Source organism: Rhinichthys klamathensis, unplaced genomic scaffold (assembly GCF_029890125.1).
Source record: "Rhinichthys klamathensis goyatoka isolate OS25496 unplaced genomic scaffold, OSU_Roscu_1.1 h1tg000558l_1, whole genome shotgun sequence".
NCBI classification, from domain to species: domain Eukaryota; kingdom Metazoa; phylum Chordata; class Actinopteri; order Cypriniformes; family Leuciscidae; genus Rhinichthys; species Rhinichthys klamathensis.
In genome coordinates, this window is record NW_026607026.1 from 905,358 (window position 1) to 925,631 (window position 20,274).

The 20,274-nt window shown below is 39.7% G+C and overlaps 1 protein-coding gene across 1 annotated transcript; it reads left to right on the top strand.

Annotated features, from left to right (window-relative positions):
* Positions 1-5,638: 5,638 nt before the first annotated feature.
* LOC130073738 (uncharacterized) lies at positions 5,639-6,019 on the top strand. Its single transcript, XM_056239313.1, has one exon. The coding sequence runs from the start codon at positions 5,639-5,641 to the stop codon at positions 6,017-6,019; it is 381 nt and encodes a 126-aa protein (XP_056095288.1).
* The last annotated feature ends 14,255 nt before the right edge of the window (positions 6,020-20,274 follow it).

Here is a 20,274-nt window from a genome sequence, read left to right on the forward strand (position 1 = left end):
TAGGCTCAAAATAAACAGTATGCTGTTGGGAGAGTAATTTTTATATTACCACAGCAGTGTTCAGTGGATTAAATCATTTAGTAGATTAACGATCGATCAATCAACAAATTAAACTCACTCATACTGTCATAAATTACTAAAACGTCATTCGAATTTGACAAATAATCAATTTTATTGTACCTAATAGTCAACATAATGCAGGGGAAACTGTAAAATGAACTGCAGCAGTAGGCCTACTAAACTTGCATCATAAAATTAACACCCGAACTATAAATGTATGAATTAAACTCACTGAGACTGTCGACAGTTTCTTTTCCATGCATCATTTTATTATATCCATGTATGTGGTTACAGTTAAATCATATAAAACAGTGAAATTGTCCTCGAACTCTTCCGCCTGCACTCGAGACGGTGACGTGAGCTCCACTGAAAGTCTTCTTTCCTATTGGTTGTCGCTCGCAAAAATCGCTTCTCCTTTGCATAAAGTTGAAATTTCTCAACTTTTGTGAGTAGTATGAAGCTGCAGACTCGGAGCCCTGCATCTACAGTCCCCGCACCCAGAGTCCCGCATTCTCAGACCCCTCTTTTTTCGAGACAGCGCCTCCTATCAAATTGGATCGTATAAACATGTGAAGAACTTAAGCCGAATTGTGAGTAGCCTATCGTCAATTTTATTTAGCGAATCCTCATTCGATTTCTTTTTTAATCAAACTAATTTATAGCTCATCGATACACCAACATATGAATAGTCCATTTAATATTTGTACAGATAGTTTGTAACAAAATTTGAGCCGTTAATGTATGTTTTTTCGCCTTTTTTCCCCGAAAATATTTTGATAGCTCTAACGTTAGCCTTTAACCTTGGACTTTTTGTTGACAAGCCATTGTAAAAATTTGATTTAAATTATTTGACATTAAAGTAGACCAATTAAATATATTAAGTGTGTTAATATCAAAGAATGTCATCATTAATTATTTAATCAGATTTACCATTTGACCTTTTTTTAATTACCAGACCTTTTCTCCTAAAACTACAAATTGAATTAATTAATGCCGGAGTAATTATTTTACTTTATATAATTTATGTAGACTACTTAAATTAGTTCTTATAAACGTAAGTATTCAAATATATCAATATTAATTTAACTGTGATATGAAGTTGTTGCCAGCCATTTACAACTCATACAATTGCCTAGTAATCAAATTTACTATGCCTTCACTATGTATTAATCAGTCTATGTTTTTTTTTTAATGCAATTGAAGACGAAAAGTAAAGTCACTAACACAATTCTTCCTTTTTTCTTTGCTTTGTCCTGTTTACAGCAAGATGATGTTTAGGTGATCCTTAAATAAAGTACAGACATCATTATCCTCAGCCGCCCCATGCAATACCCGGGCAGTAGTTTTGAGCAAATCGTCATAGGACTGGAACTGACCACAATCAGGCAACGCTGGATTTATGGCTGGTACAGTAAGCCCGCAAAAAGTAGCTCGTTTCACCTCCTCATCCTCCCTCTGTAGATGGAGAAGTGGACTCTGTCTCTGAGGCCACTGATCTGGTTGCAGAAGGAGAAAAGGCGGACCCTGGTTCCACCGGCTTGGATTGGACAACTCAGCCAAAGTTTTGCCACGTGTGATGTCGTCGGCTGGATTTGTTTTGGAATCTACATAATGCCAAGCCCCTGGGTCGGTCAATTCCTGTATCTCTGCGACTCTCGTTCCAACAAAAACCTTAAATCTACATGAGTCAGCTTGGATCCAGGTTAGCACAGTAGTTGAATCAGACCAGAGTGTGACATGCTGGATTGGAATGCTAAGCTCTGACCTCAGAAGTCTAGACAGCTGAGCTCCAGTTAAGGCAGCACACAGCTCCAAACGAGGGATCGACTGCCGCTTTTTTGGGGAAACTCTTGAACGGGCAGTCAGGAAAGCTACTTCTATGTCTCCCTGGGCACTCTGTGTCCGTAGATAGGCTACGGAGCCGTAGGCTTGCTCTGAGGCATCGCAAAAGATATGTATCTCTCTTAGACATTGGGCGTTGTCTAACTCTGCAGTAACATAACACCTGGGGAGAGAGATGAGTTGGAGGTCTGGCAACTCCAATTCCCATGCCTGCCAGGCGTGGAGTAACTCACTTGGTAGTTGGGGATCATCCCATTCCCTCTTCTTGTCCCACAGTCGCTGTACTAATATTTTAGCTCTGGTAGTGTAAGGGACAATGTAACCCAATGGGTCATATTGCCTAGCCAAGACCTTATAAATGTTGCGCATTGTGGGGACTGAGTATTTTTTTTTATTTTTTTTTTTATTTTTTGACATGGACATACAATTACATTGGACGAACCATATGCATTTGTTTAAGTGTTTTAGCACAAATGCTAATTTACAACACCTGTCCACGGGAGGCTTTTGGAAATAAAATACAATAACAAGACTAGTATGCAAAATAATACTAAAACTACTAACAGAGAAGGATAGCTGACAATATACCATATAATTACAGACAAAAGAAAAAAGAAATTGCATACATAAATTATAAAGCAGAAGCATCAGAGTCAGAGATTTGTTATTCGTGCGAGCACTGCTGTTTAGTTTTTAGCCATTGTTTAAGTCCTCTGTTAAAAGCTTTGCCATCGGTCTCTAGTTTTAATTCAGTAGGCAAAGCATTCCAGAGTTTTGGCCCCTTTACTGAGAAGGCAGACTGACCAAAGGAGGTCTTACACTTTGGGACTAAACAGTCACCTCTGATAGTGGCTCGTGTGTTCGCCCCCTGAGAACTTTGGCGTCTACTGATTAATCTAGAAAACTGCGGTGAAACATGATTATTTAGACATTTGAAAACCAATTTAGTATAATTAAAATCAATAAAACTGTAAAAGCCAAGAAGCTTATGCTTTCTCAGAACATCACAATGATGCCATCTCATGGGTTTCCGGTCCATGATTTTTATTGCCTGTTTGTAGAGTGAGAAAATCGGTATTCATTTATTTGGTGAGATTTGTGACCATGATGTGACGCAATATGATAGGTGTGAAAATATCATTGCATGCATATATAGTTTTGCAGTGTGACAGGATAAATCCCTTCTTATAAACCGAAAACAATTTATATTTGGTCTGACCTTCTTGCAGATGTACTTAACATGGTTATCAAATTTTAAATTTTTATCCAGAATAATCCCAAGGTACTTGACTTCATTGACTGCTTCTATTGCTTCATTTTTAATTTGTACCTCAAACATATCGCTAACCGGCCTATTTCGTATAGAGAAACACATGGAGACTGTTTTCTTAACATTTAGCGATAGATGAGATAACTCGAGCCAGTTAGAGATATTCTATAATGCTGTTGTCAGGTGTTCACCTGCCAGACTGGGTGTTTTAGTGGAAACATGGACCACAGTATCGTTTGCATACATCTGACAGTTTACGCCTGGACAGCATTTTGGTAGGTCATTTATATACATTGTGAACAGCAAAGGGGCAAGTACAGACCCTTGCGGTACTCCCATGTTGTTGGCTTGCAGAGGTGACTTCACCCCATTGACTCTGACACATTGCTGTCTCCCGCCCAAATAAGACCTAAACCACTGCAAAGCTTCTAAAGACATTTTAAATTGATTTAACTTATGTAGCAAGATACTATGATTTACCGTGTCAAAGGCCTTCTTTAGGTCCAAGAACACCGCCCCAACAACATTTCCTTTATCCAGTGATTCTTTAATTTTATTGATCAAATAACAGTTAGCTGTTTCGGTGGAATATTTGTCTCTGAATCCAAACTGTAATGGATAAAGCAACTGATTAGACTCTAAATGTTCCGCTAATTGCTCAGCGACAATCTTTTCCAGAACTTTTGAGACTACAGGGAGGATAGCAATAGGCCTGTAGTTGCTTGATATTTCCTTATCCCCCGATTTGTAGACCGGTGCGATTATTGCTGTTTTCCAGCTCTCTGGGAACATATTTGTTTGTATTGATAAATTGACTAAGTAAGTAACTGGCTCTAACAGACAGCTTTCATATCTTTTAATTAATGCAGCATGTATGTTGTATATGTCCTTAGACATAGAGTTACTCATGTTTACAATCACCTTTTTAACTTTATCACAGGATACCTCTTTGATACAGAAGGAGCCTGTATGAGCATTGTCAGGCTCTTCAAGAGATGGTTCGATATATTTAAAATTACTTGCTAATTCTTTAACAGAGTTGATAAAAAAAGTATTAAAAACATTTGCAATAGCCGCATTACTGTGAATCAGATTATGACAAACTTTAAGACCATTTATTTTTGAGTGTTTATATCTACTTGAATTAGTTAGTCTATTTATATGTTGCCACATTTTAGAACTATTGCCACTGGCTTCTTCAATTAGTTTAGAGAAATACTTAGTCTTTGACTTTCGCAGCTCTGATACTACCTTGTTCCTCAAGCCCGTATAAATAAGGTGGTCAGTATTAGTTTTTGTTATTAAGGACTTTTTAAGAGCAATATCTCGCTTTTTAATGATCTGACGGATGTCACTATTAAACCATGGAAGAGAATGTTTCTTAGGTGTACTTTTCCAGGTTTTTGTATGTTTACTTATTAGATCACTTAACACAGAGTTAAAATTGTTTGCGCTATAGTTTAAGTCTGTTTCTCTAATTACCTTTTCCAGTTAACTTCCTTTAAATCATATTCAAAATTGGCTTCTTTAGATTTGGGAATCCCTGTTGTTATAATTGAATTTTTTGTATTATTATTGTGAAGTAGGCGTTTTTTAGTTAACTTTCTCACAATCAGTGTCATATTATGATCTGAAAGGCCAGTAATGAGATTATATGTTTTTGTTACTCTCTCTGGCCTGTTAGTAAAAATCAGATCTATAAGGGTTTCACTTTTTCTAGTGAGTCGAGTAGGTCTATCAATCAGCTGTTTGAATTTAAATTTCTCCATAGTTGACTTTAATTGTAATTTACCACTTTTAACCATCCAGTTAATATTAAAGTCCCCAAATATCATACATTCACAGCCATTGTCAGCAAGAGAAAGAAGGTTCTTCAGTTCATTGTAGAAATTCACATCGTGACATGGAGGATTATAAAGCACGACTATGTTAAATTTCATGTTTGGAGAAAGAATTATATTCAATCCCAAACACTCCATGTTTACATTCAATTCAAGTTCTGAACTTTTAAAATGCTCCCTAATATAGATTAAAACACCCCCTCCCCTTCCTTTGGCCCTATCTCTCCTATAGCAAGTGTATTCTGGTAGGTTAATTAAGTCAGTAGGAACATTATGATTCAACCAAGTCTCCGATATGCACAGAAAATCTAAATTAGAGTCAATAAGTAAATTGTGAATCTGGCCTATTTTTGGCAATATGCTTCTGATATTTATATGTCCTCCCAATATTCCTTTGGGTTTTGTTTCAGAGTTCCAGATGATTCTAGCATGATTAACAGTTTGAAAGAGTCTTGACTTCCACTGTTTCAACATTGCGCGATTTATTGCAGGTGTTTTGTCCCTCGCGGGACTCTGTCTTTGTTGACCTTCATCCACCATCACTGACGGGCCATCATCATATTGACAATTTGTAGCTTGTATACTACATTGATCAGTATGAGGCGCATAACTCACCCCAGTGTCCATGATAGTGGTCCCAGACCGATCAAACTCCACTGCCGCTGTCGCCACTCCCGCCCGACACTCTGGGCCCGGAGCTTGCAACCCCAACCACCGCTCCAGTCCATCATGCTCTCCCAGAGCGCCTGTTCGTTTACTGCCACCCGGCTCCGCGTCTCCACCAGAAACGGCCGGACCGGTCCATCCACCCGACCACGCCTCCCCTCGGGAACCACGCCGACGAAAACCCCCCTCTCCGACAGGCCGACACCCGGGGACAGTGCACACAGCTCCACTGGAAGAAACGCCACCCAGCACCGGAGCCAAGGCGAGTAACGAAGATGTTTTAGATGTTATAACCGGCTGGAGTATCACTGCAGGTGACGCTGACTGCATCTGCATCTGAATGTTTTTATGCGCTGTTGAGTTGGGCTCTGAATGGAAAAGTGGTCCAGGATTCAGATGAACATCTCCCGATGGTAGGAGCAGTAGCAACAGTACTTTGGCTGAAGATAAGCTATTCGTGCGCCGCATTGTAATTGTGAGCGCTGGCTTAAAGACCTGCGCTCTGCCATCATTCAGAATCCGTGTAAAGGCTGCGGCGTAACCAAATCCAAAAAGGTATAGTTGTGATTTTTCTGATAAAATGCCCAGTGGATCAATGATAAAGGGATGAGTCTTCGGTGGATTACCCGTGAGTAAAACAGGCATCAATACCAAGACGCCACAGGTGATGAAATACATGCCGGCATTACGTTGCGCATGTTTGCTTTTACTCCCACAGCCCCGCTTCATAATTCCATGATGCAAATTGTTTAAAGGCCAGAGAATTACCTTAAAAAGTAATCTGAGAAAACTTAAGATGGCAATTTTAAAATGTTTAAAATGTTTGTAAAATCCTAGCACATGAGTGGAGCCTTCCAAACCACCCAGGGCAGGATCCGCCATCACCTGCCATCACCTGAGTAGTCAATGGGACGGTACTTGTACAACAGTGTGTCCGATATGCAGTGCCAGTGTAGTCCAAGTGTGGATTCTTGAGCATCTGGTTGACCTTGTGTCAGCCACAATTCAATACTGGTGGACCTTGCATGAGATGGCACATGGCTCAGGACATTAGGGAAGTTACTAGCCCATTGTCTTAAATCAAACCCACCTGTAGCTAAGAGGTTTCGCAACTTTATCACCAGTGACTCTGCTTCTTCCTCAGAACTGAAACTTTGGAGGAAGTTGTCCACATAGAAGGATTTCTCAATGCTTTCACGGACATCTTCTCCTGTTTGACTATGATCCATGATGTGTTTCTGTAATGCAAATATTGCACAACATGGACTGCATGTCGTCCCAAAGGGAAGGACTTGCCACTCATAGACTTGGGGAAGCTCTTCTCTCTTGAGATCTCTCCACAGGAAGCGTAACAGAGGGCGATCCTCTGGCAGTAGACGCACCTGATGAAACATTCCCCTGATGTCACTGCTTAAAGCCACGGTGTGCTCACGGAACCTCAGCAGAACAGACATCAGGGTAGGGCCTAATGTAGGACCTGGAAGTAGGAGTTGGTTCAGGTTCTTCCCTCTGTGCTGAAAGGAACAGTTGAAAACGACTCTGTTCTTTCCATTGTGCTGAGTCATATGGTGGGGGATATACCATGATTCAGTTGTCTGTTCTACATGTTCTGGAGATATCACTGAAGCATATCCTTCCTCCTCCAACCTCTTTATCTCTGCCCTGTAAGAGTCTGCTTGAGTTGGATCTTTGGCTAACCTCCTTTCTATTCCTCTGAGACAAGGCAGGGTACTATCCTTTGGGGCTTGCAGTATGGGCATGTTCTTCACTCGGAGCAACGGAGTGGCATATCGAGCAAGTCCATCTACCAGAACTCTAGTCGTTTTTGACTCAAGTAAAGCGATGGCCTCTTGATCCTGCTTGGATCGAGTGATGAGTTTCTCACTGCGATACGGAAGCACATCTAATTGCCATAATCTCTCCACTTGATTATACAGGTCGGTAGGGGGAAAGGAAGTAGAAGTGAAGAGACACTGTTGTTCTGAGAGACAATGCTTAATTTCTTGAGTGGGACCCTGCAGTGTCCAACCCAGGCGAGTCCTGATGGCAGCAGGTCCATTTGGAGGGCCTAGCCGAACTGGTTCAACTGGTGTAATGAGGTGTGGATAGTCAGAACCTATGAGGAGGAGTGGCTGTACTGAATCAATCTGTTGCAGCGGTAATCCCTGTAGATGCCGATACTTGCTCTGTAACTCACTGACTGGATGTGTATGTTCGGCCAGTCCAAGTGGTTCAGCGGTAAAGGCCTTGTGAATCTTGAAGGAAATCTCAGGTTGGAAGACAGGTGACACAGTAAAAGCCACAGCAGCCCCTTGTAGATTGTGGCGGTCTTGACGTACTGTACGTAAAACTAGTTCTTCAGGCTGACCCATCAACTTAAGCTGTTGAACTGCAGAGTGAAGGAGTATTGTACGTTCAGACCCATCATCTAGTATGGCGTAAGTTTCCAAGCAATGATCGCCATTTCTCAAGAGCACCTTACAAAGCTTTAACAAAACTTGGCGGCTGCCATTGGGTCGATCTAGGTACAAGGTCTCTGTGGTAGTGTTCACTAGGCAGCTCTCAGAGGGTCCAGGATCAGGGGAATCATTTGTCTTTGCGGTGGGTCGAATATTAACCTCATGGAGGACCAACAAGTGTCTGCTGTTACAGATCTTGCAAAGTGTTCTGAGATTACATTTTGCCGCTTGGTGCCCTCGCCCACAACGCCAACAGCGATTGTTTGTTTGAATCCATTTCACTTTCTTATCTCTGTTCAACTGACTGAAACCAGTACAGCCATTCAAGTAGTGATCATGTCCATCACAATATGGACAGAAGATATTTCTCTCTCTGGACTTCGACTCAGTATCCTTCACTGGCATGGCTCTTAAGACAGTGCATTTCTCAGTACCAAGGAATATACTTGTTGGGTTGGTTGGACGTTTCGAATCCTTAATTTGTCCCTTTCTGCTCATGGCTACTGGCTTACTCGTGGAAAGAGAGAACCTGGAATGATCTTCTTGAACCTGCAGCTCGAACTCTAGCCAGGCTGAGAAATCCAGTAATGTAGGGATAGATACTCGGTGGGGATAGATAAACCTTCTGAAGCTTGTCTGCAGGTCATGTGGTAGCTTACACAATAACCTTGACACGTGGGATCCGCACTTCAATTCAACATAACCCTTCTTGCCCAGCTGCTGAAGCATACTAACTAATGAGCGAACTCTTAATGCAAACATCCTGAAAGCTTTCACATCTCCACTGATGATGTTAGGGGCATCCATAAGTTCTGCTATTCTCTGAAGGGCCAGCTGGTGGGGTTGTCCATACTGCTGATTGAGTGCTTCCATAGTATCTGAAAAGGGATACAAGGAGTTGCTGTAAGAATCTGCTATAAGCAGAGCTTCTTCCAATTTTAGGTGGTCGACAAGTATCTGAAACTTGAATCTCTCGGTGGCATCAGCTGGTAAGATATTCTCCAACGCGATTCGTAACCGAGAAAACTCTCTTGGGTCTGGCTTTACAAAGTTTGGAATGGTGGGAGCTGGTCCACGGTAAGTGCTCTCTTGGCTGGAAGGGATACGTTGCTCTGTGAGACGATTGACACCTCTGCTATCATCTGTTCTACTATGGTGTGAGGGTCTCTGAGGGGAAGACCTTCGAGGTGAGATAGACCTGGAATAGGTCTGCTGTGAAGTCATCTCAAGCCTTTTAAGCCTCTGATCTAAGTCGGAAAGGAAGTCATGTCTGACCTGATCATCTGCACCATCATTCACTTTTTTAGGCAGCTTTGATCGGGGTAAGGGTACAGGCTTAGCTTCTTTGGCACTTTGTGGAGGATGAAGACGAGGTTGTGGGATTGGTGAGGACATACCTGATAAATGATGACTGGGCTGGTTGCTTCCCACTAGCTGTTTCATCTGTGATTCTAAAGCCTCATTCCTTTTTTCTAACCGTCTCATCTGTGCATTTGTATAATGCCGCAGTTCCTCATTCTCTTTTTTAAGCTGCTGAAACTCTGCTAAAACTACTGATGACAACTCAGGATGTGGAGAGGAGATGTTATGCTGCTGTTCATCTTCCCTGATAGAGCTCCATTCTATTGGCTGCCAAGGCTGAGGACTCGGTCTGTGTTCATGGCAGGTGGCAGCTATGTTGAGTGAGGCTGCTCCTGGTGGCTCATAATCTTCACTCAGTTCAGGAGAAGAAGTGTCTGCTCTGTTCCATGCCTGTAGCCTTGGGTGATATCTGGTGACCTCAAAGTCTGATAGATAACTAGGTAAACGCACTGATCTCCGGGGTCTGACAGTGGGCTCAGGAGATCCAGGTCTGGGCTCAGGAGATCCAGGTCTGGTTTCAGGATCACTCTGATGCATCTTACTTGAGACAGCTCCTACTCCGGCTCGAAGGACCACTTATAATGAAGACTATCTAATATTCTGGTGGAAAATGAGCAGTCACAAGACGTCCGGTCAGAGACGTATATCTCTTTAATGGGTGGTAATTTGCAGCCACAGTTAAACAGTAGTGGTTCTAAATGAAATAGAAATAACAATATTCAAATTATAACATATTCAAGATAACATTGTTCATATGGTTATATGCACAGAAGAACATAAGTAAGCATCGTAGTACTAAGTTATCCATACACTGTAACATCTAGAGTCATCAAATTTGGCTAATAATACCCACTAAATACTACTATTAGTGATATTATGTATGCAATGACTCAATATCTCACAGGTATACAAATATAAATCACGTAACATAAGGACCGAGTCAAATAACACAGATAAATGGTGTCACGTTCTCTGACACGTGATCTCAATAGAAGCAATCGTACAGAGATGATATAATCATCATATATCCTTATTCTATCATAAATAATCCTATATACATACTCAACTTTACTTAGATCTTGAGATTATATGCTCACAGATAGATATTTAACTCTCTTTGACATGTATTTACCTCAGATAATCTCCGCGATGCAATAAACAAATGTATGCGTCATAACATCAAAAGATATCAAATTACCGGTTCAACATCAAAATAGTAATACTTGAAATACAACTCGTAAGAGGTAAACAATAACTGAACAAAGATTACTCACTGGTATATGAACGCACTCTGTCAAACCGATCAAAACAAGCAGCATAACTCCATCAAACTTTCTCATTGTATGCGCTATAGACCACGCCCCAATGACTAAACTGTTCCGTTAATGCACGTCTTCAATCTCTTAACTTAATATTCATTTAGCCACAAGGGGGCATTAGTGTCTCTTTTATACATCTAGTACAGATTGGAGATCCTTTTCAACAGAATTGTTTATTATTGGTGTTTTGTCTATTCTTATTTGAGTTTTGCTTCGGATTCAAAATATATAAAAAATGGTTTTGTAATGTTACCATGGTATAATGTTAATTAGACCATTAAAGGTTGAACTGAAAGAAAAATTGGAATAAAAAAAACATTGTAGCAATATAATATCACATAATATTTTTCAGAAGATAGTTCAATCTGTAATTGTATCTCTTCCATCAGTAATTTTCTTTCAATTACACCCATGCTCAAAAAAGAACTACTGGGTAATATGTTAGTCAGAGAACACGGTGAGTTTTTTGGGTGCATGCATTAAGCAGGGAACACAAATATGTATTTGGATAACTTCAATGCATTAAGCAGGGAACGCAAATATTTATTTGGATAACTTCAAATAAAACGAGACCGTAATATTGAGTAAGGGTGTTATACGATCTTCCGAACAGCAGGAGGCGCTGTCTCGAAAAACGAGGGGTCTGAGAATGCGGGACTCTGGGTGCGGGGACTGTGGATGCAGGGCTCCGAGTCTGCAGCTTCATAATATTGACTTTTGTCGCTTGTCTCTTGTCGCTTGACACGCCCACATTCTGTCGCCAACGGCATAGATATCTATATAAAGGCTAGATGTCTTACGGCGGAGTCACTTCCGGCATCACCGTTCGGCCATCTTGTCACAGGTAGGCTCTGATGTAAAGTGAGTGATCAGCATGAACACAAATCCTCTTATCTCGCTGAAATCTTGACGGATTTACAAACGGTTTGGTTTCTTATTAACGTTATTAATGTGGGTATAATACTAGCCTATATAATGGATGTTAACATAAATAATACATAATTATCCATAAGTGTTCAGTGTCATAACTACGTCTCTGACGTTTATAACGAACCAACCCGTTTGAAAATCGGTAGAAAATTGAGCAAGTTGTTATTTAAAAAGTACATGCACCATAAACACAATGTTACGAGTGAGCGAGCAGCCTGTGACAAGATGGCCGCCAGGTGCTGATGTCCACCACCATTGGCCAACAGCGCGGACGAGACATCTAGCCTTTATATAGATATCTATGGCCAACGGCCAATGTCGCTCGTGTCGCCGGATGTCGCCAGCGCTCCATTGAAATGAATGGGATCATGTCGCTTTGTCGCTGCGTGACGCTGGCGGTGTGAACGGGGCTTGATCACAGATATCATATAGAGACTAGATGCCCTATTGGCCGCTGGAAACCGAGAAATCCGGCCGCCATCTTGAACCGGTCGTATTCCTGTTTCGTTGCGTGGCAGCAGATACGATGCCAGAGCATTGTGGAGCATTTTCCTGTTCTAATCGCCGTACCATCGAAAATAGGGCTTTTCACAAGTAAGTCTTAACATTACCGTACTATTGGTTGTATTTTGTGAATAGAATATTACCAGATAATCAAGAAGGAGCAAGGATATTTGCTATTACTGTACTGAAATCGTTGTGAAATGCTGTTTACTGCATCAGCCGGTGTTCACCCGGCATGGAGAGGTGGGGTAACTGTTAAAGCTACACTGTGTGTTTTTTACCCCCATCTAACGGTGAAAAGGTATATGACCATCCAGGGAATATTAGTTTCTGTTCCTCTCAATTCCGATTTCGTTTTAACTCCTACGGTGGCCAATGTAGTCCAAGATTTGTTACAAGGTAAACAATACTTTTCATCATTGACGCGAGGAAACCTATCCTAGATGTCGTTCTAGCGTTATGCACAGCACACCATGATATAATTAGCTAAAAACACTTAGTTCTTTCAAAAATAGATGTGCTCATTAATGTATATTTACTTCGTTCAAGTAATAAAGTAGGCTATTCTCGTAAGTGTATAATATGCCATTGAAAATACATACGGGTGAGGGGTTCCTATGTCGGTCGCCATGTTGTTTACTGCATCAGCCGGTGTTCACCCGGCATGGAGAGGTGGGGTAACTGTTAAAGCTACACTGTGTGTTTTTTACCCCCATCTAACGGTGAAAAGGTATATGACCATCCAGGGAATATTAGTTTCTGTTCCTCTCAATTCCGATTTCGTTTTAACTCCTACGGTGGCCAATGTAGTCCAAGATTTGTTACAAGGTAAACAATACTTTTCATCATTGACGCGAGGAAACCTATCCTAGATGTCGTTCTAGCGTTATGCACAGCACACCATGATATAATTAGCCAAGCAACAATAAAACTTCCAATATACACAAATAGGCTTAATTAACGTTACCTGTCGAGAAGAAAGCAGGCAACGTCGGCGTCCTTTTTAAAATCGTTGCTCGTCATGAGCTCTTTCCATCTTGGAAAGGCCACTCCAATAAAACTTCAAATAATAGCCGAGTCCCAAATAGACGCCTGTCTCTTTTACACGCCTGGTGTGGCGACAGGTTTGGGTAAATAAAGGCCGGTCTCAAATAAAGGCCGGGTCTGTTTTTTAGTTTCGGTTTGTATTTAGTCTTCTAAAACCGTCAGATCGTCCGTTTTTTGGCGGCCGCCAAAGCAAATTTTTGTCCCTCCAAAGCCTTTTTTGATCTGTGAGTGATGTCGAATCGAATGACTGCTGCGCTTGACAGGGTGCGAGCAGAGAGAGAGAGCGCCCCGGCCGCGCGCGCGCGCGCACTCGTCTTCAAACAACACGAGCGCTGTCTTGGTCTCTCTCCCTCGCGCATATTAATCCAAATCAATTGACGCGATATACAAGCCGGTGCAGTTCGACGATTTGGGAAAATAAAAGCCCGGGCTACTATTTGAAGTTTTGCGGGTATTTACTTTTGTCTTGTTGATTTGCCTGTTGCGTTGCTGTCTTAATTCTCTTTTTCGCTTCCTTGGCGACTCTGATACGTATCCTCGAGAATAAGAGTGATCCTCCATCAAGCAACAGACTTTCAAAAAGGCTTTCAGGTTTTTATATATCAGTCTCAAGCAATCCCCCTCTTCACATTCGACACGGTGCCATCGAGTGTTAAAACGCGAAAGGCGAAGCTTGAATTAACGGGTATGTCCCTCTTTGGCTAATGTACTTTCAAGATGGAGGGGCAACATGGCGACCGACATAGGAACCCCTCACCCGTATGTATTTTCAATGGCATATTATACACTTACGAGAATAGCCTACTTTATTACTTGAACGAAGTAAATATACATTAATGAGCACATCTATTTTTGAAAGAACTAAGTGTTTTTAGCTAAGAATAAACAAAAAAAGTTACACAGTGTAGCTTTAAAGTAATAATTACAAGAGCTTCTAGGTTATCAGATAAGCATTCAACTGCCCTGTTGTATAGGTTATTTGTGTTTGTGCACATGATATCAGGAAGCAATGTACACGCATGACAGCGATGCGCAAATTGAGTTACCCCTCCAACTTCTAGTTTGATTGATAACCTATATCTTATCACATGCGATTTGGCTATTGACATTAGGCTACAGAAGTCCTGTGGTAAAATTACATTATTAACTTACTCCATCTACCTTTGTAAAGTTAATCCGAATAGGGCTTTAGTCTCGACATTTTCCCCTCCCACATCCACATACAATAAAAAAGGTATAGGCTTAATGTTGTCCGAATTTAATTTTTAGAAATTACTGATGCAAACACGTTGAAAAGCTTCTTCTCAATTTTTATTACAGGTGGCTGCGTTCGGTGGATTCGGTGGCTGCGTTCTGTGTGTGAAAGTGTGTGTGAGAGAGAGAGAGTGAGTGTGTGTGTGTGTCTGTTCGTGTTTGTTTGTGTGTCTGTTCGTGTGTATGTGCTTGTCACAAATCATAAATTGTTTCTTCAACTTATTAAAATATCTTACTTTACTGCAACTATCTGTTTCTGCTTCTTTATTATATTTATAGTGTGTGATTTATAAAATACATTATATCCTTCATCACACATATTGTGTCTGGTCACTGTATATCTTATATCAGAATATTATATTACTGTTAAGCCTACTATGGATATTAAAATACGCCGAACCATGTGTCCTGTATCATAGCTACATGAATGACCTTTGTAGCAAAAAAACCGCGTGAAAATCAGTTCAGTATTCAGTGAGATATGATTAATTTAATGCACTGACAGCTCATTTCACCTGCCATTCAGATTACACTGAGCGGAGCGGATGACCGGTTTAAGATGGCGGCTCCAATTCTGGTCCGTGCCAATAGGCAGTAGCGGTCGATAGGGCGTCTACCTATATGATGTCTATGGGCTTGATGCTCTATTGGCCGGCGGTGAGCTCGCTAGGCGTTCCTGGGCGTTCCCACTACTGGTTGCCTAGTAGCCTAATGTTTGTGAGTGACATTCACGAATAATGTTTCTCCATGTTGTAGACAACAAACCTGTTTTCTTGCCGCTACAAACAAACATTTTAGTAGGAAAAGTCTAAATATGAATGGAATCAGTACATAAAATGCATAGGCATTAAATCAAATTGGTATATATTTGGGTAACGGTCACATCCACACTAGATATAGATGAAACCAACAGTTACATTTTACTGAACCTTTCTATGCTATCTTACAGATTTCTCAGAAAGAGAAGATGCGTCAAAAGAGACAAACTCACTGTTGAGAAACGGACAGATCTTTGAAAGCTCCGGTCTATAGTGACATTATCCCTGAATGCTTTGGAAAATGTGTTTGAAATGATTCTTCATGCCTGTGAAAAATATAATGACAAAGGGTTTAATTTAACTTTTTTGTGGCTAATTTAAAGTCAATGGAACATGTTCCAATTACTTAAGACAAGTATTTTATTAATATTAAAAAGTTATAGCCTAAAAATAAATGTAAAAATAAAATGAGGCTTAGTTTCAGACCAAAACTGCAGTTTCTCATTCACATTATAAAACTGTAACATAATGATTGTCCACTAGAGGACAGAAAACATTCAAACACCTATTTTGTTCTGTTCATTAACACTGATCAAAACAGCGAAACTGACACTATATAATTTATAATTAACTTTATTGCAGACACATGTCCATATAACACAGCATAAAAAGGAGATACAAAAATACATTAAAAATCCTATAGGAGATACAGTCTATTGCACCAATGTCGTCTTAACCTTGAAGTATGTCTATAACAGCTTTTAAGAGGACTGACTAGGGCCTCAATTATACTGTTTACTGAATTGTCCAGACGACCCAGAAAACCAAACCTCAGTTGTCTCAAGAGCGCCTCCCAAGTCGGCACTCTATTGGACACAAACAAATGGCTGGCACTATGCCACCTAGGGACACGAAGCAGCAATCTCATTGCATCATTGTATGCTACCTTGAGCCTCTGCATACTCTTTTTCTTATAATTAGACCACAATTGAGCAGTATATAGCGGTATGTAACAGACATGACAAATATATGACATTAATATCTGCATAACAGACAAGATCACGGTTAATTGATTATATTGTATTTTTTATGACCATCAAATGAGAAAACAACTTAACATCGCATCAAGCTTTGTTGACGTAATTTTTACTGATTCCTAAAGACAACGCTTAATTCCATTTCCAGGTTAGTTTTTAACAAATGATTGGTCAATAATTGAACAATTCCATGATACCATCCTCTGTGAACTAAAGCAAATGCACTAACATTAAAAGTCTTTACGGAGTAAAGATTTTGTAAAAGGTTTTGTTATTAGATAACATTTGTTAAGGTTGTTGAATGCATTCACTAAAAATTAAACCGGATAATTTGTTTTAATTGAACTTAATAGTTTGGACAAAATTCCATTAAATTAAACTTAAGTTTACTGAAATAATTCAATGCAACATAACCAGTTACCGTAAAACTTCAAATAAAAGCCCGGGCTTTTATTTTCCCAAATCGTCGAATTGCACCGGCTTGTATTTGAGACAGGCGTCTATATGAGACAGGCCTTTATAATTTATTGTTGAGATGTTGTTCATTGAGATGTTGTTCCTAGAGTCTTTAATCTCTAAAAATCTCCAAATGCTCCACGTGAAACTGCGGTCTTCCGACCTTTTACTATCGTGTCAATAGATTTGGATTAATATGCGCGAAGGAGAGAAAGAGCAAGACAGCGCTCGTGTTGTTTGAAGACGTGAGAGAGTGCGCGCGCGCGGCCGGGGCTCTCTCTCTCTCGCTCTCTCTGCTCGTTTGCGCCCTGTCAAGCGCAGCCGTCATTCTATTCGACATCACTCACTGATAAAAAAAATTATTTGGCGGCCGCCAAAAAACAGACGATCCGACGGGTTTTAGAAGATTAAATAGGCTATAACGCGAAACTAAAAAACAGACCCGGCCTCTATTTGAGACCGGCCTTTATTTACCCAAACCTGTGTCGCCACACCAGGCGTGTAAAAGAGACAGGCGTCTATTTGGGACTCGGCTATTATTTGAAGTTTTACGGTACTTGGGGGCCTGTTGACATAAAACGTTGAAGTGCCAAAAAGTCGGCGTGTTCCTTTAAGTAAAATCCAACACGTGTGAATTGTTCGCAATAAGTTCTGTAAAAACCATTTAGAAAGTAAGGCTTTAAGTTAACTTTTACCAAATATTAAGTACAGTTATAGACCGCATTGAAATGTATTGAGTTGAAATTAAACCGAGATATAAAAATTGCATAAAACACGTCATTACCGAATTCAGGGGTGTTTAATAACTTCAATAGTTATTGAGCACCGGCCGAGATTTTCTTCAAACAAAGTGACAATGGTAATTTCTGCTAAATCATCGTACACGTACGCACTGTGTTTTGTTGTAGGCCTATGCACAGATTATGAGGGTCGCTGGTAGAAAGATGTCTTTGTATTTTTAAAAACATAGATAGATCTACATTGATGTTTTACAAGAAAAAATATTTCAGAGATCCTTGTGCGGTATTCTATATTCGCATAAAGGGTTAAAATATAAAATATACATTTAAGCGCTATTTAAAAACTAGGATGGTATAATAATATAATGTGGTTTAAACCATCATTTTATTAAATCAAGCCAATTCATGTGAATACTGTCGTATATGAACAAAGAGAGGACCTAGAGTTCACAATTATTAAGACATAAAACACAACGCCTGTTTTCTGGATCAGGCCTATAAAAGACCCATGCCTGCAACTCTTGTGTCAAAGTATCGGTGTAGACGGAATAAAAAAATGAATCATCCCGCCTTTCACGTAAAAATATAAACGGTAATTCATTATCTTAAAGGTTCTCTAAGCGATCCTGGGTGACATCACTTCTTGTTGACGTTCAAACTATTGTCAAACAAAACGGAGGCTAGCTAGACCCTCCCTCCTCCTCATCCGCACACTAACCCCCCAAACCACACCCCCAAACCCTTCTTGTCGGTCATTGGCTGGAACAGTTTGTTATGTTTCGGGGAGCGGGTCGCTGCAGTTTGTTTTTGTTGCTGTTTGTGGAGCCTGGGCTGTCTACAGAGATCGCGTTTCTTTACAGTGTGTTCAGAGGACAGGCAGCCAGCGGATAGTGAGGAGATGTTTGCTGTATGTGACAAAAAATGTTTTGGCCAAAAAACGCGCGACATCGCTTAGAGCACCTTTAACCGTTGTTTAGCCACATACACAAAATAACTGTGTATCTGTGTTGTAAAATGGGCAATAGCTAGACGAGTTTGAAGTATAATAGTTTTATAGGTAACAGAAAAACAGCAATACTCATCTTTCATGTCGATGTTTCGTAGACATAGCTGAAAGATGTTCTAAAATAAATATCTCATGTAGAAATATCTGTTCATGTTTTTCATAAATTCCTATATGTTTGACCACGCTCGGCTAGTATAGTTTTTGCAAACTGTACAAAAACAAGATGCAAATGGCGTAATTGACTAGTAAGTGTAAAACACTATGCGCTTACTTTTCGTGTTAATACTTATAAGTAAGTAACTTAAGTAAGTAATACTTGCAGCATGTTAATACTTGTGAGATGCCACATCATAGATAGAGGGTAACTTAAATTCTTAATTGTCATTTATTTCCATCAGCTCTCAAAGAAACGTCTTCACCTAAAACACCTACGGTCCAACACACAAAATGTGAAACAGTATCATCTGAACAAGATGACTAAATCTAGTAATTAAACCATAATTTGCAAACTTTTGTCTATTTATTATAAACAGTGCTTTTCATCCCTCCTTTAGTAATTTGGTCTTTTGAATTACTGTATAAAGATTATGTTAGAGTATGGCCATAGGCTACTTTGCATCGCTATACTGTGTGACAAAATACAGCCAAAGATTTAAGCACTACTATTTACACACATACTATGCAGGAGAATATCTAACTGTAGCTTGTGAACATTCCATTATCTGATTATTTGGGGTCACAGAACAATGTTTGAACAAAATTGTGTGCTGGATATTGAAGTGTTAAATAAAAATAAGGTATTAATTAATAACAAGTACTTTAAATCAACATGAAACCATAATATTAATAAATATAAATACATGTAATATAATTACGGTTTGAAAATTACTTTCATAATATTTTCCTTTAGTAAAGCTATGCCCGTATCACCCACCACAAAGTTTTGCGCTTGTGGTTGAGACCTTGCAGAGATTACAACAATATTAGGGTTCTCAAACATTGCCTGTTTGCACTATGCCTGAAACTTAGTAATCGACATGCATTTCTGTAGTTCTGTCAAAAAAATTAAATCCTCTGGTTTAGTTGTATTTAAAAAAAATTGTGTCAGACGTAATTGGTAGCATGACTAGCTTGTTTCATCGGGTATTAAGTACATATCAGGTTCTGATCATACACTATATATCTACTTATCAGGTAAAGTAAATTTATAAAACAAAAAGGACCAGCTAATGGCATTGTGTCAGAACACAAGAAGTATGTAGATATGCATGGTTTTAACTTTTTATTCTAACTTTAAAGCAAGATTATTCTTTGAAAATGTGTAATACAAATCAAGTATTTGATTTTGGGCGGTACGCTGGAACCTAGTGTCATTTAGATTAATCTTTGGTTTTTAATCTTTTGGTTTGAAGTTATGACTTCTGAAGACCTCTCATATGTAGAGTCACTCGGTTGAAAAATGGAGTTTTGTAATTTACGCATCTTAAATTAAAGGTACAGTAGTTTTTAAAGTATTTTATTAGCTAAAATCAATGTCTTTATTCATAAATATGTTCTCATTGGTGTAAAATTACCTTTGTCAATGATCTGCCTTATCCTCGTAAGCAAATCATTTATTATCTTTATTTAGCCTACATGGGACGGGTAAGACCGTGAAGGCTTCCATGTCGTTCCGCCATCTTGAAAAACTAGAAAAACGACGGTGGATATCGGGATAGCTTTT

Bases quoted from the DNA above. Each gene is read 5' to 3' on its own strand.
- LOC130073738 (XM_056239313.1), top strand. From the start codon at position 5,639: ATGATAGTGGTCCCAGACCGATCAAACTCCACTGCCGCTGTCGCCACT.